The sequence below is a fragment of the Gekko japonicus genome, unplaced genomic scaffold (genome assembly GCF_001447785.1).
Source record: "Gekko japonicus isolate JY-2015 unplaced genomic scaffold, Gekko_japonicus_V1.1 scaffold982, whole genome shotgun sequence".
Lineage (NCBI taxonomy): Eukaryota > Metazoa > Chordata > Lepidosauria > Squamata > Gekkonidae > Gekko > Gekko japonicus.
Window position 1 is genome coordinate 405,718 of NW_015170919.1, and position 15,165 is coordinate 420,882.

General features: G+C 50.2%; 1 protein-coding gene across 1 annotated transcript in view; it reads right to left on the bottom strand.

Moving 5' to 3' along the window:
* Positions 1-15,165, bottom strand: part of TRRAP (transformation/transcription domain-associated protein) — a 241,741-nt gene that overhangs the window by 12,483 nt on the left and 214,093 nt on the right. The window contains exons 69-70 of the mRNA XM_015418766.1: positions 13,919-14,136; positions 6,869-7,053 (exon numbers count right to left, since the gene is read on the bottom strand). Coding sequence (XP_015274252.1) covers positions 6,869-7,053; positions 13,919-14,136 — 403 coding nt within the window. The remainder of the gene's footprint in view (positions 1-6,868; positions 7,054-13,918; positions 14,137-15,165) is intronic.

Sequence of the window (15,165 nt, forward strand, 5' to 3'; positions counted from 1 at the left end):
TTTAAAATTTGAATTAAAAAAAATGAATGAATGCCAAGGTGCATGGAATGCTGTTACCTTCCCACCGAAGCGGTACCTATTTATCTACTTGCAATTTCGTGCTTTCGAACTGCTAGGTTGGCAGGAGCTGGGCCCAGAGACGGGAGCTCATTCCGTCACGTGGCACTCGGGTATTGAACTGCTGAGCTACGGACCTTCTGGTCTGCAGCTCAGCATCTTAACCTCTGAGCCACCGCAGCCCCTACTATTGCGCGTAGGTTGCCGTAAGTTGGATCCTGCTCTGTAATCGTGCATCATTTCACGGGTCATGTTAACACTTATGCTTCGTTTCAATTCTGGGTTTTTTTTTAGATTTCATTGTTTATTGAATGTCCCCTCCTGTTGATTGTATTGACTCACTCTGAACCCATCCTCCCTGACTCCCAGTGAGAAAAGCAGACTCTAAATAATGTAAAGGAATAAATATTTGACCAAGTCTGGATGGGCCAAATGGGAGAGGCAAGCAAAACAACAGTATCGTAAGGAGAAACGGTGGGCAAGCTTTCATGGGGGCAGGGGTAGAGTTATAGAAGCAGAATCATAGAATGTCAGAGTTGGAAGGGACCTTGCAGGTCGTCTAGTCCAACCCCCTGCACTCTGCAGGAGCACAGCCGAAAGATAGCTCTGCAACATACCCGAAAGATGGTCGTCCAGCCTCCGCTACGTCCAGCGAAGGAGCATCCACCACCTCCCGAGGCAGTCTGTTCCACTGCTCAACCACCCTTACAGTTTGGAAGTTTCTCCTGATATTTAGCTGGTAACAACTCCCTTGAAATTTCCACCCATTAGATCTAGTCTTGCAATCCGGAGCAAGACAGAATAGATCTGCTCCATCCAACAGAAAGCTTCTGTCTGTTTTAGATTCAGGTGGATGTCGGTCTGAAGGAACAGAACAAAGTCTGAGTCCAGGGGCACCTTTAAGACCAACAAAGATTAATTCTGGGTACCAGCTTTTGTGTACAGGCATCCTAACCCTAACACAGAAGATGCACATGAAAGCTTATACCCCGAATTAAGCTTTGTTAGTCTTAAAGGTGCCACTGGACTCAAACTGTGTTCTTTCCAGTGTTCCCTCTAAGCTGAGTCAGTGTGAGCTAGTTCACAGTTTTTTTAGCCTCTGGCTCACACATTTTTTTGTCTTAGATCAGGAAGGGATGGCTCCAGAGCAAGCTAATTTATGCAGTAGCCAAATCGCTCGCTCACCACTTTCATGCCAGTAGCTCACAAAGTAGAACTTTTGCTCACAAGACTCCACAGCTTAGAGGGAGCATTGGTTCTATCCCTTTTAATTAAACCACAAATATCTACTGTGACACCCTCACACCAAGACAGCACAACCTCGGACACGACAATGAAATCTAGGCGGAACTTTCGGCAGGGCACCCCCTGAACTCTCTATTCCTACTTTTCTGGGACCACTGCCGTATTCCTGACGTTTCGAGCCCCGGGCGACAGTCTGATCTTTCCCGGTACTTAGTATGCTGCAGGGGTCCTGCGATTAGTTTCGAGCATCTGTGTATTAATGTTACCACACACACCGCAGCCGAGTTGCGCTGCACATGTAAACATCTGCGAACTACCTCCATATTTAATTACTACAGCATGGCCTGGCCTAATTAATTAGAAAGAGAAATAAAGTTGGAACCCGCTCCAGGGTGCTTGAAAGGAATGATAACCGCACCGGCTTAAATTAAATTTACACTGAGAGAACTAAAATGTGCACAACCTGAAGGTAAGAGCCTCCGAAAAGAAAAGAAAAGAAAGAACCAAAAAAGGGGGGAAGAAAAAAGAAACAGTGGTTCCAGGTCACTTAATTTTACTTTATGATAGGCAAATGACTGAAAGGCTGTTTACTGCAGGTATAAATAACATCAAAACACCTGGAATTCTACCAGTTTAAGTGAGAAAGAGAGGACAATAACCTATCTCAATGGGCACTCAATGAAATTGCTGAACAGTCGGGTTAGAACATTTAAAAGGAAGTCCTTCACCCAAAGAATGATTAACACATGGAATTCACTGCCACAGGAGGTGGCGGCGGCTACAAGCATGGACGGCTTCAAGAGGGGATTAGATAAGCATATGGAGCAGAAGTCCATCAGTGGCTATTAGCCAGAAGGTATAGATAGGAACTCTCGGTCTGGGGCAGGTGATGCTCTGTATTCTTGGTGCTGGAGGGGGGCAACAGTGGGAGTTGCTTCTAGTGTCCTGGCCCCACTGCTGCACCTTCTGACGGCACCTGGTATTTTTGGCCACTGTGTGACACAGAGTGTTGGACTAGATTGTGCCATTGGCCTGATCCAACATTGGCTTCTTTTATGTTCTTATGTTCTTATCTGACTCTACCTCCTTAAGCTATTAAACCAACATTTCATTATGTAGCTGAGAGTGATAATGGTGTATTATGTCTTTTTTAAATACCACTTTGGGGTGAGGTGGGCTCAAAACGTGTTTCAGCATCCCGAATCCACACGAGGCCTCTGTTGGCCAAAATTGAGGTACTCTACCTAGGACAGTGCTGTCCTTATTCGTTAAGGTACGGTAAGATAAGCATTTACTGTACGTAGCCGAAGGCCATTATGATCAATCACAAACAACGTGAAACAGAAACACTATTTAAAAAGAGCCAGATTTGAAAGTGCTTATTATGCTAAAACTGGGGTCCCCAACGATGTTTGCTCACAAGACTCTAAGTTGTGGAGTCTTGTGAGCAAAAATTCTACTTTGTGACCTACTGGCATTAAAGTTGTGAGCAAGTGATTTAGCTATTGCATAAATTAGTTTGCTCTGGAGCCCTCCTTCCTGAGCTAAGGCAGAGCTAGAGGTTAAAAAACTGTGAGCTAGCTCACACTGACTCAGCTTAGAGGGAACACTGGTCCCCAACCTTTTTGAGCATGCAGGTGCCTTTAGAATTCTGATACACCATGATGGGCACAGACATATAACGGCTGCCACAAAATGGGTGCTGTAGGAAGCAGAGCCAAACACAAAATGGCTGCCACAGCTGACCTTCAGTCACACAAGTGAAGATCCCTGTGCTGTGGTGGCAGCTGCTGCCAAAGTCAATGTTTTCAAAAATCCGCAAGGCCAATCAAATCTCCAGTGGCCAATCAGAAGCCTTGCTGGGCAAAAGCTCCACCCACTTTCTGAAAACAGATGCCCATGGGCACTATGCTGGGGGCACCTGTGTTTAAATACCTCACTTTCACCCGTATTCTTTTGGCTGCCGTAACAAACAATGACACTTTCCATGAAACGAGTGAGCTGGTACCTGGCCTCGTTCTTTTTATCCAAAGGCAGTACGTCGAGAAAGAAAATGGGAAGGAGCAGGGGTCCCTGCATACTCTAATGTTTCTGAGCTCATTTCTCCTCTCCCCCAACCCTTATGTTCTTCCTCCAGGGGACCGGCCTTCAAGCAGAAACGGACAAACCTGCTGACTTACCGGGAAAGGGCCTCCTGGGCCTCTGCCCTGGAGGGTGACTGGCAGCCAGGAGGAAAGTGAGCCACGTGGCCCCTGAGGTCCTGGCAGTGCCACAGTTGTGCACTCATCCGGAGCCTGGGTCTTCGCTGAGCAGAACCGGTGGCACTGCCAGGGCCCACTTGACTGAGCTTGCCCCCGGGCCTTCTAGCCCAGGGCTTCTCATATAAAAGGGCTTCTATGCCCCGTTGCTGGCCTTCCAGAGGAACTGCTTGGCCCCTGTGGGAGATGGGATGCTGGACTAGATGGACCCTCACTGGCCTGATCCAGCAGGGCTCTTCTGGTGTTCTTATCAGGGGAAGGCCTCGGCCTCTAAGCCCTGTTGTTGGCCCTTCAGAGGAACTGGTTGGCCACTGTTTGAGAGGGGATGCTGGACTAGATGGACCCTCACTGGTCTGATCCAGCAGGGCTCTTCTGATGATCTTATCAGGGGAAGGCCCTGGCCTCTGTGCCCTGTTGTTGGCCCTTCAGAGGAACTGCTTGGCCACTGTGTGAGACAGGATGCTGGACTAGATGGACCCTCACTGGCCTGATCCAGCAGGGCTCTTCTGATGTTCTTATCAGGGGAAGGCCTCGGCCTCTCTGCCCTGTTGTTGGCCCTTCAGAGGAACTGGTTGGCCACTGGGTGAGACAGGATCCTGAACTAGATGGACCACTGGTGTACTCCAGCAGGGATCTTCTGATGTCTCTTAGGAGCTAAAGAGAAGACCCATCCACCCAAGTGAACACCTGATCACCTGAAGCTGCCTTCTGAGTATATGAAGGTCAAGTATTGTCTCCTCCAGGGTTCCCCAACGTGGCATCCATGGCCACCAGTACTTCCCTTAGTGCCCACTGAGTTGATCAGAAAGTGGGCTGGGCCACTGGAACACAGGGCTCATTCCAACGAAATGGTTTTCCACAGGATGAGGAGGAGGATTGGCAAGCACCTGGGCTTTCCTACGTGTCACTACATGATCAGAAAGAGGGCTGGGCCACTGGAACACAGGGCTCATTCCAACGAAATGGTTTTCCACAGGAGGAGGAGGAGGATTGGCAAGCACCTGGGCTTTCCTACATGTCACTACATGATTCCGCTCCCCCCTCAGGATTTCTCTCTTCCCAGGGGATGTGAGGAGGGAGGTACTGCATTTGGCTCCATCTCTGGAGGCAGCCATTTTGGATTTGGCTCCATCTCTGGAGGCAGCCATTTTGGGTCTGGCTCTACCTCCTGCGGCAGCCATTTCGGAGTGCCGCTGACCAAGACCCTCTTAAGATTTCGGAGATGCCAGAAAGTTGGGGATCCCTGGTCTGCTATGACTGGCAGCGGCTCTCCAAGGTCTCAGGTGGAGGTCTTTCACATCACCCATGACCCGATTCTTCTAACTGAGGATATCGAAGACTGAACCTGGGACTTTCAGCAGGTAAAGCAGAGGCTCTACCACTCAGCCACGCCCCCTCCCCTGGACTCCTGGATAGCAGAAAACATGGGGGAAGGAGCAGGCCTCCTAAGCCCTTTCTAAACTCCGCAGAGGAAGAATTAAGGGCTTTAATTATTTTTTTAAAAATGTGTCCTGTCAAATCCTGCACATCCCAAACCTAAAGACCTTTGGCCACACCTGGATCTGCCACTTGAGAAGTGATGCTCTCCCCCTTTGATTCCAGCCCAATTCAAGAGCTTATGCCGCAGTAGACACTGGATAGCACTGCTTCCAACAGTGTGGAAGGACCACTTGAGGAACACAAACAGAACCAGGAGCTCTGGGAGCCAGCACAGTGTAGTGGTCACCGTGTTGGACTACGATCTGGGAGACTCTGGGTTCGAATCCCCCACTCCGCCATGGGTGGCCCCGGTCCAATCACTCCCTTTCACCCCAAACCACCACTCGCAGGGTTGTTGGGAGGATAAAAAGGAGGAGAGGAGAATGATGTCAGCCACTTCGGCTCCCTGCCAAAGAAAGGTGGGGCACCAATGAAGTAAGTCAGTAACCGCTGCGGATGGGGAACTAAAATCCGGAACAAATAATGAAAATTAAGGGGGGTGGGGTGGCGCAACTGAACAGGAGAGACAAGAACTAAAATTGGGGAGGGGAGGAATATGCAAGGATGTTCCCCTTACCTGCTGCCGACACAGGGTTGGATTCTGCACTAGCAGAGGGTGCTTTTTTCGGGCAGAAGGACTTTCCTCCGACAGAAGGGGCCCTTATTCTCACATTGGCAGAAGCACTCCTGCTGGAGAAAAGCCACTCCGCCAGGAGGGCATCTCCACAGGATCTGATACAGGGGTGGCCAAACTGAGGCTCAGGAGCCACATGCGGCTCTTTCACATATTGTGTGGCTCCCAGCAGGTCAAGCTAGGGAAGTGAAAGTGAGGCATGCCCTCCCCCTTGCTTTCTTTCCACCTCTCCCTCCCCCCATCTTCCTTCCTTCCTCCCTCCCTCCCTTCTTTCTTTCCTCTCTCTTTCTTTCCCCCTTTCTCTCTCTCTCCCCTCCCCCCCCCATCTAAAGTTAAATATCATTATCTATATCTGTTCTTTACCCCCTTTTGTTTTAATTTTTGGCAGTCTCGTTTAATTTTAATAAAAAGCAAATTTGCATATTTCCCAGTAAAAACGTGTGTGGTAATATCTGTTCATGTCTTGTGGCTCTCAAACATCTGACATTTATTCTACGTGGCTCTTATGTTAAGCAAGTTTGGCCACCCCTGATCTAGCCCACAGTGGGCAGAAGGTAACGGCGCAAGAGGGCACTCACACATACCAAAGGCCCCCTCCTCTAGAGAGGAACAGGGTCGACCACCATCTCCCACGTGAAAACTCCAAGCCTGTTCAGAATCCCAAGTGCAGGGACTGCGTCGGAGGGGGGCCACCGAGAACCCCCCCCCCAGAACGCCATCTAATAAAAGCTGCTGTGTCATACACCTTGTCTTTTTATCTGGTCGTAATTATACCCCATTAATCATGCAAGGTGGAGAGGTAATGAGGTTCTTCGGAGGGTTTGTCTTTTTTCCAGAGGCTCACCGCAATATTAGTGTGGTGCAGGTGCTCTCTGAGTCCTCTGGCACTTTCTGCTTTGAAATATTATTTTGCTGAGGAGGAGGAGGAGGAAGGAGGAGGAGGAGGAGAAGAAGAAAAGAAGAAGAGAAGGAGAAAAAGAAGGAGGAGGAGGAGAAGGAGGAGGGGGAGAAGGAGGAGGAGGAGGAAGAAGAAGGAGGAGGAGGAGAAGGAGAAGAAGAAGGAGAAGAAAAGGTTGGTGGGGAGGAGGGAGTATGAGACAGACGCATCGAACGCGAGGCCAGAGGAGACAGAAGGACACTTCAGCAGGCCCGGAGAAAAAGAGTGTTTGGACACATTAGCCAGAGTTCTCGATACCTGATGGCTGGCCTGGGTCCCCCGCGCCTGGACGGTCGCCAGCCTGTCGTAGTAACGGGAGATGGGGCTGTCGTGCTCGATCCCCTTCTTGGTGCAGCGCTGCTTGTAGATCTCCACCAGGGAGAGCGAGGAGGGATTGTCTTCAACCAGGCGCATCTGCGGAGAGACGGCCACAACCCGGGGGACTAGAGACGGGGTGGGGAAAGAGAGGATGAGGGACAGGATCCGGGGGAGGGGGAGAGAAGTGGGGAGAACTCCATTAATTTAAAGGAAATATCCTGAGCATGGGAAAGAACCCAACACATTTGCCTTCTGTCCTGGGACTGCTGCAGAGATCTACCGTCTGACCTTCTCCACGGCCTCGGCCTCCCTGAGATGCTCAATGTTATCAGCCTGAGCTGCCCAACTGCCTCCCTTGCTCCCTGTTCTCCACGGCCTCGGCCTCTCTGAGATTCCCATTAGGCCGCTCAATGTTATCAGCTTGAGCTGCCCAACTGCCTCCCTTGCTCCCTCAGCCTGCGGACTGCTCTCTCCTGGTGGTGGAGGAACTTCTGTTGCAGCTGACGTATGGCGACCCTACAGGGTTTTCGAGGCAAAAGACGTTCAGAGGTGGTTGGCCATTGCCTGCCTCTACATAGCAACCCTGGACTTCCTTGGTGGCCTCCCATCCAAGCACTAACCAGAGCCAACCCTGCTTACCTTCCGAGATCTGCTGAGAACGGGTTGGCCTGCTCTCTCTTGCTATTCCTGAACTTCTACCCGCCCACACCTACATGTATCTGACAGCCCATTCATGGTGTCCCCGTAGGGTTTTCCAGGCAAGAGATGTTCAGAGGTGGTTGGCGATTGCCTGTCTCTGCATAGCAACCCTTGGCTTCCTTCGTGGTCTCCCATCCAAGTATTAACTAGGGTTGACCCTGTTTAGCTTCTGATATCTGAGAAGATCAGGCTAGCCTGGGCCATCCAGGTCAGGACAAGAGATGAACGGAAGTGGTTGGCCATTGCCTGCCTCTGCATATCTACCCTGGACTTCCTTGGTGGTCTCCCATCCAAGTACTAACCAGGGCTGACCCTGTTGAATATCTGATGAGATTTGGTTAGCCTGGGCCATCCAGGACAAGGCAGAGATATTCAGAGGTGGTGGGCCATTGCCTGCCTCTGCCTAGCGACCCTGGACTTTCATGGTGGGCTCCCATCCAAGTACTAACCAGGGCCAAACCTCCTTACCTTCCGAGCTGCCAAGATCGGGCCGGTCTGCTCTCTCTTGCTATTCCTGAAATCCCACCCCCTCACCTACATGTACCCAACCGCACCCTGTTCTCTTCCTTTCTCTTCCTCCTCCTCCTCCTCCTCAAAATTCACCGTTTGTCTCACACTAACTGTAACCAAGAATAACTCTTGGGGTTATGGTGGTGGGGTTCCTGCGCATGCCCGAGGTTTGGGCGCGAAAATCCGTTAAGAGCTTGCTACAATGCCGATCGATCCAGCGCATGCGCACTGAATCCCATGGGTGTGAAGCACAGAGACCACGTCAAAGATCTGGAAGGGATTGTTTTTCTTTTAGTCAATGATTTCTCCAGCAGGCCTTCCTCCTCCCCTCTGCCAAACCGAATTACCAGGTGTCACAAATAAAGGAAAACTCGCTTGCACGGGAAACTCGAGAAACATCCGACTGGCTTTTGTTACCATGGTTTTTATCCAATCATTTCGAAAACGTTTCCATTAATTTTTCTGTCACACACAGAACTATGGGAACAATGAGCGTCTGCTTCTGTTTTGCCTGGATTCAACCCTAGGGGACCGGGGGGGGGGAGGGGGGACCTCCAACGCTTGTGCAAATGGCATAATAAACCCAAAAGGAGGGAGAGGGAGATTGAGAGATGGTTTCGGATGGTGGTTTAAATTTAACTTTTCCACACCAAGCGCAAATGCAGAAACGTTTGGCGCCAGAATGCAAAGACGGGCGCCAGATTGCCAGTGGCTATTTTGTGTTTAATGCTGGCGACCAGGAGAGAAAGCTTGGAGTCATGATGGATGACGCACGGAAAATGTCGACTCAGTGTGCGACGGCAATAAACAAAAGGCAAATGCTATGCTGGGGATTATTAGGAAGGGGATTGAAAACAAATCAGCCAGTATCGTAATACCCTGGTAAAAATCTACGGTGTGGCCGCATTTGGAATACTGTGTACAGTTCTGGTCACTGCACCTTAAAAAAGATATTATGGCACTGGAAAAGGTGCAGAAAAGGGCAACTAAAATGATTAACAGGACAGAACACCTTCCCCATGAAGAAAGGTTAGAGGTTGGGGCTGTTCAGCTTGGAGAAACCACAACTAAGTGGTGAAATGGCAGAGGTTTACAAAATTTTGCATGGGGTAGAGAAGGCAGAGAAAGAAGTACTTTTTCTCCCTTTCTCACAGTGCAAGAACCCGTGGGCACTCCATGAAATTTATGAGCAGTAGGCTGAGAACAGATAAAAGGAAGTCCATCTTCACCCAAACTAATACACCCAAATTAATACATGGGATTCAATGCCGCAGGAAGTGGTGGCGGCTACAAGCATAGACAGCTTCAAGAAAAGATTGGATCAACGTATTGCGCAGAAGTCCATCAGTGGCTATTAGCTACAAGGTATAGATGGAACTCTCTGTCTGGGGCAAGTGATGCTTTGTGTTCTTGGTGCTTGGGGGGCACAGTGGGAGGCCTTCTAGAGTTCTGGCCCCGCTGGTGGACCTCCTGATGGCCCCTGGGTTTTGGCCGCTGTGTGACACAGAGTGTTGGACTGGATGGGCCATTGGCCTGATCCAATATGGCTTCTCTTATTTTCTTATGTCTGGGGCAGTGATACTCTGTATTCTTAGCACTTGAGAGGCAGCCACGGGAGGGCTTCTGGAGTTCTGACCCCACTGCTGGACCTCCTGATGGCACCTGGGTTTTGGACGCTGTGTGACACAGAGTGTTGGAGTGAATGTGCCATTGGGCTGATCCAACATGGCTTCTCTTAGTTTCTTATGTGTGAGGCAGTGATGCTCTATATTCTTGGTACTTGGGGGGGGGGCAGCCACGGGAGGGCTTCTGGAGTTCTGGCCCCACTGCTGGACCTCCTGACGGCACCTGGGTTTAGGCCACTGTGTGACACAGAATGTTGGACTGGATGGGCCACTGGCCTGATCCAACAGGGCTTCTCTTAGTTTCTTATGTCTGGGGCAGTGATGCTCTTGGTACTTGGGGGGGGGGCAGCCTTTACAGCTGTCCAGGGTCTCAAGTGGAGGTCTTTCCCATCACCTCCTGCCTGGCCCTTTTAACTGGAGATGATGGGGATTGAACCTGGGACCTCCTGCATGCCAAGCAGAGGCTCTACCACTGAGCCACAGCCCCTCTTTACAGCTCTCCAAGGTCTCAGGTGGAGGTCTTTCCCATCACCTCCTGCCTGGTCCTTTTTAACTGAAGATGCCAGGGATTGAACCTGGGACCTTCTGCATGCCAACCAGAGGCTTTTCCACTGAGCCACAGCCCCTCCTTACAGCTCTCCAGGGTCTCAGGCTGAGGTCTTTCCCATCACCTTCTGCATGGTCCTTTTAAATGGAGATGCCAGGGATTGAACCTGGGACCTTCTGCATGCCAACCAGAGGCTTTTCCACTGAGCCACAGCCCCTCCTTACAGCTCTCCAGGGTCTCAGGCTGAGGTCTTTCCCATCACCTTCTGCATGGTCCTTTTAAATGGAGATGCCAGGGATTGAACCTGGGACCTTCTGCATGCCAACCAGAGGCTTTTCCACTGAGCCACAGCCCCTCCTTACAGCTCTCCAGGGTCTCAGGCTGAGGTCTTTCCCATCACCTTCTGCCTGGTCCTTTTAACTGGAGATGCCGGGGATTGAATCTGGGACCGGCATGCCAAGCAGATGCTCTATTGCTGAGCCACGGCCCCTCCCTTTGTACCATGACTCGGGACGGCATATGCCTGTGAGATCAGTACCGGTGAGACCTTGTGACTGGCCCAAGGGCTCTCCAGTAGCTCTACATAGGAGACAGTGATCTGAACCCAGACCTCGCCGGGCCACTTCCAGCTTGCACTTCACCTGCTAGACCACACAACTTAACATAAGCAAGATTTAAAGCATGAGCATAAAAGCCAGGAACAGATACACACAACAGTTAAAAACAAATTCTTACCATAAGTAAAAAACACCAAAATATTATCCACTAATTTTTTTATCGCTGCAAATTGTTTACCAAGTAATAAGATAGGAGGAGAAAGAATTCGGTATCCAAGTAACCACCCTTCTGGGGTCAGAGTTATAACAGGAAGAGAGAAGGCTGCATTCAACACTGTGCCTTTGTTCCGTGCATGCGTCAGGCAGCCAAAAAAAGCTACTAAACTTTCTCCAAAAGGAAGGGCAGAAGCTTGTAAAAAATCAATTTTTATGTATTTTTTAAAAGCTCTCTCCCTGCTGGTCAATGGAGCACCCAAAACCTTTCGCCTAACTCCTCGCTAAATGTCACAAAATGGATGAAGACGCTTAGGGAAACATGCCACTAAAATGTCACCCGCCCGTGCAGAAACAAAGGCAAATTTTAACATGTACTGCGGGGTGGATGGGGAAGGCAGGAAATCTGTGGTCTAGAATCACCAGTCTTTCACCTGCACCCTATACACCAGAGGCTTTGAGGGCTGTGGGCACCTTTGGAATTCTGACGCAGGGTGGTGGTTGCAACCGCAAAATGGCTGCAGCCGGAGGTGGTGCCAACCACAAAATGGCTGCCACGAGAGGCGGAGCCAGCCACAAAATGTCAGGGAGCCAGGTTATGCATGACTCTTAAGAGTGACTCTTCAGCATTTCACGCTGAAGCTCTGCTTACCAGTATGCCTTTAAAATCTGTACAGCCGATCAGAAGCCCTGCTGGATGCCAGTGGCGGGAACCATGGTGCCCAGAGGCTCCACATTGGGGATCTCTGCCACACAGCAAAGGAGGTGAACAAGCTTGCGAGAATTGCCAGACGGGGACCCAGTAATAATTACTTGGAGCCTTCCTACATTTCCATCTTGTGGACTGGAGCAGTTTCCCACGATCCCTCATTTTCACTGCAAACTGCCTTCTCTCCCACAGCTATTCTTGGTGGTCCACCAACCAAGACAGGATTTCAGGAAGCGCGGCAAGTGGGAGAGAGGGAGTATACGTGAATGTAGAAAAGGGAAGTTCCCTTCTATGAGCGCTACTGCGCTCATGATGCAGGGAGTTATTTCAACTCTACACGAGGTGAAGCGGCCCATTGCAGAAATCGGCCCAGCACAAATGTACCATTGTGGGGGCCCCTTCCGGAAGGGGTGGGGGATGGGAGAAATGCTATGCAAAGGCACCCTGTCCACAGTAACAATGAACACATGTGAAGCTGGCCTTGTATTGAATCAGATCCTTGGTCCATCAAAGAAGAGAAGAAGAAGAGATTGGATTTATACCCTGCCCTTCACTACCCAAAAGAGTCTTAGAGCGGCTTACAGTCTCCTTTCCCTTCCCCTCCCCACAACAGACACCCTGTGAGGTGGGTGGGACTGAGAGAGCTCTGACAGAAACGGCTCTTTTCCAAGAACAGCTCTGACAGAACTATGGCTTGCCCAAGGTCATCCAGCAGCTGGAAGTGGGGGAGTGGGGAATCAAACCCGGTTCTCCCAGATTAGAGTCTGCGCACTCAACCACTACACCAAACTGGTTCCCAAAGGCATCAAAGTAATCTCATAAGTTATTGAATCAACATGAGTCATTACAAGGAGGATCCCAGGTGCATGTCTGTTGGGGTCTGAACCCATTGACTTCAATGGTCTTGGGGGATGTAACTCTCTGCAGGACTGCCCTGTTAGCATTAGAAGAAGAAGAAGAAGAAGAAGAGACTGGATTTATACCCCACCCTTCACTCCCCAAAGGAGTCTTAGAGCAGCTTACAAACTCCTCTCCCTTCCCCTCCTCACAAGACACCCTGTGAGGTAGGTGGGGCTGAGAGAGCTCTTTCAAGGACTGCTCATGAGATAACAGCTCTGAGAGAACTTGTGACTGACCCAAGGTCATCCAGCAGGTGCAAGTGGAGGAATGGGGAATCAAACCTGGTTCTCCCAGATTAGAGTCCGCACACTTAATCACTACACCAAAGTGGCTCTCTCTCAAGATCAGTATTGTCCACTCAGACTGGCAGTGGCTCTCCAGGGTCTCAGGCGGAGGTCTTTCCCATCACCTCCTGCCTGGTCCTTTTTAACTGGAGATGCTGGGGGTTGAACTGGGGACCTTCTGCATGCCAAGCAGATGCTCTACCACTAAGCCACGGCACCTCCCAGTCCTTCAGGTCACGTGAAGGAACGGAATTCTTCAGAGCTTCTTATTTGCCACAGAACCCCTGATAGCCAAGACTAGTCCAGTTTGGTGTAGTGGTTAAGTGCGCGGACTCTAATCTGGGAGAACTGGGTTTGATTCCCCACTCCCCCACTCACAGCTGCTGGATGACCTTGGGCAAGCCGTAGTTCTGTCAGAGCTGTTCTTGAAAAAGAGCCGTTTCTGTCAAGAGCTCTCTCAGCCCCACCCACCTCACAGGGTGTCTGTTGTGGGGAGGGGAAGGGAAAGGAGTTTGTAAGCTGCTCTGAGACTCTTTTGGGTAGTGAAGGGCGGGGTATAAATCCAATCTCTTCTTCTTCATCAGAGGTCAGTACATTTGGAGCCCACCAAGGAAGTCCAGTGTCTCTCACCTTGAGAATGCCATGAGGTAGAACTCCATGAAGTTAACTACGAGTCAGTTGTGACTCCATGGTACTTTTGGCAGCCTGAATAGCCGGAGCTTGTGAGAGACATTAAGATGGGTTGGTTATGGTGAGTACTTGAATGGGAGCCCACCAAGGAAGTCCAGGGTTGCTATGCAGAGGGCAGGCAATCGCAAAACCACCTCTGCTCCTCTCTGGCCTTGAAAACCCCACTTGGCAGAACTTCACGGGGTCTCCAAGAGTCGGCTGTGAGCTGACGGCACGCTGTCCTTTTTCTTGTTTCCCTGTGGTGACCGCTCCCTACCTGTGAAGAAAAGATGCCTCTTGGTGGTCTCCTTCCGCTTCTCTAAGCAGGGGTTCAGGAGGCGGAGGAGCTGGAGCACCCGCTCTTCTCGGCGCGCCTCCGTCAGGCAAGCATCATTCATGACCAGGTAGGGATAGATCTTTCCATTATGGCCTCGGATGTAGAGCCTCCGGGCCGCGGTGTTGTGTTTTTGCACTATCTCCACTCTTGGCATAAATCTATTCAGAGAGAGAGAGAGAAAGTTAGAGTGAGAGAGAGATAAAAGCACCTGAGCTTCCTTGGACCTAAAGCGCCATTTCCCTCTTCCAAGATGAAAGCTAGTTTTTTTTAAAATTGAAATGCCGTACATAAAGGCTAACAGAAGGAAGCATATTAGCGACTGAAACGCCACAAAATTAATGCTCCTCGTTATTCCTTTCTTTAAAATGAAATGCAGCCTTTTAAGCCAGTATGTTGTCCATTATGTGGCTCGGCCAAGGTCGGTATTTTGAGCAAAAAAGCTCTGGGAGATGAGCGTGCGTGTCTGTCTCCTCTAAAAGAAACGACAAAAGCGTCCCCTTTAGAACACCTGGTCTGCTGTAGCTCAGAAGCTGACTTCCGGGCTGGCAGAGAGATGACCCCAAAGGGTGCCCTGCTGGTGGGCATTGCCAGCCTCCAGGTGGGGACCTGGAGATCTCCAGGAATTACAACCGATCTCCAGGTAACAGAGATCTGCTCCCCTGGAGAGAAAGCAAAACACCCAGGAGAGCCGAACTGAAGCAAGACCAGACTGCAAAGTCAGAGTTAACTTCTACGGCTTTTGGGGTTCCACCACTGAGACAGCGGCCTGAAGTAGTCAGAAGAAATGGACGGTAACGTAGGCCAGGGTTAGGGTCCGGATCAGGCCCCCGGAGGGGTTCCATCAGGCCCGCAGTGGAACTGGCCATCTCTTGCTTCCAGTTCTGCTGCTGCATCATAGCTTGCTTCGCCTGATTCTCTTGCTTGCTCAGCCATTTCATGTTTTTCCCTGGGTCCTAGACTCAGAACTCTGAGCATGAGATTTCTGTGGTGAATGTTGATAAATCAAAAGTAGGTTTGCAGCTTACAGATACACACTTGAACAGCATACTCAGGATTGCAACATACTGATGCAGCAATTCAGAGCAAGAGGTGTCCGTTATCAGATACTGTTAAATAAACAAAATATTGCAAGAGTGCTGTTTTAAGCATGTTTTTTTTTAAAGTAAAAAACAACAACTTTGTGTTGG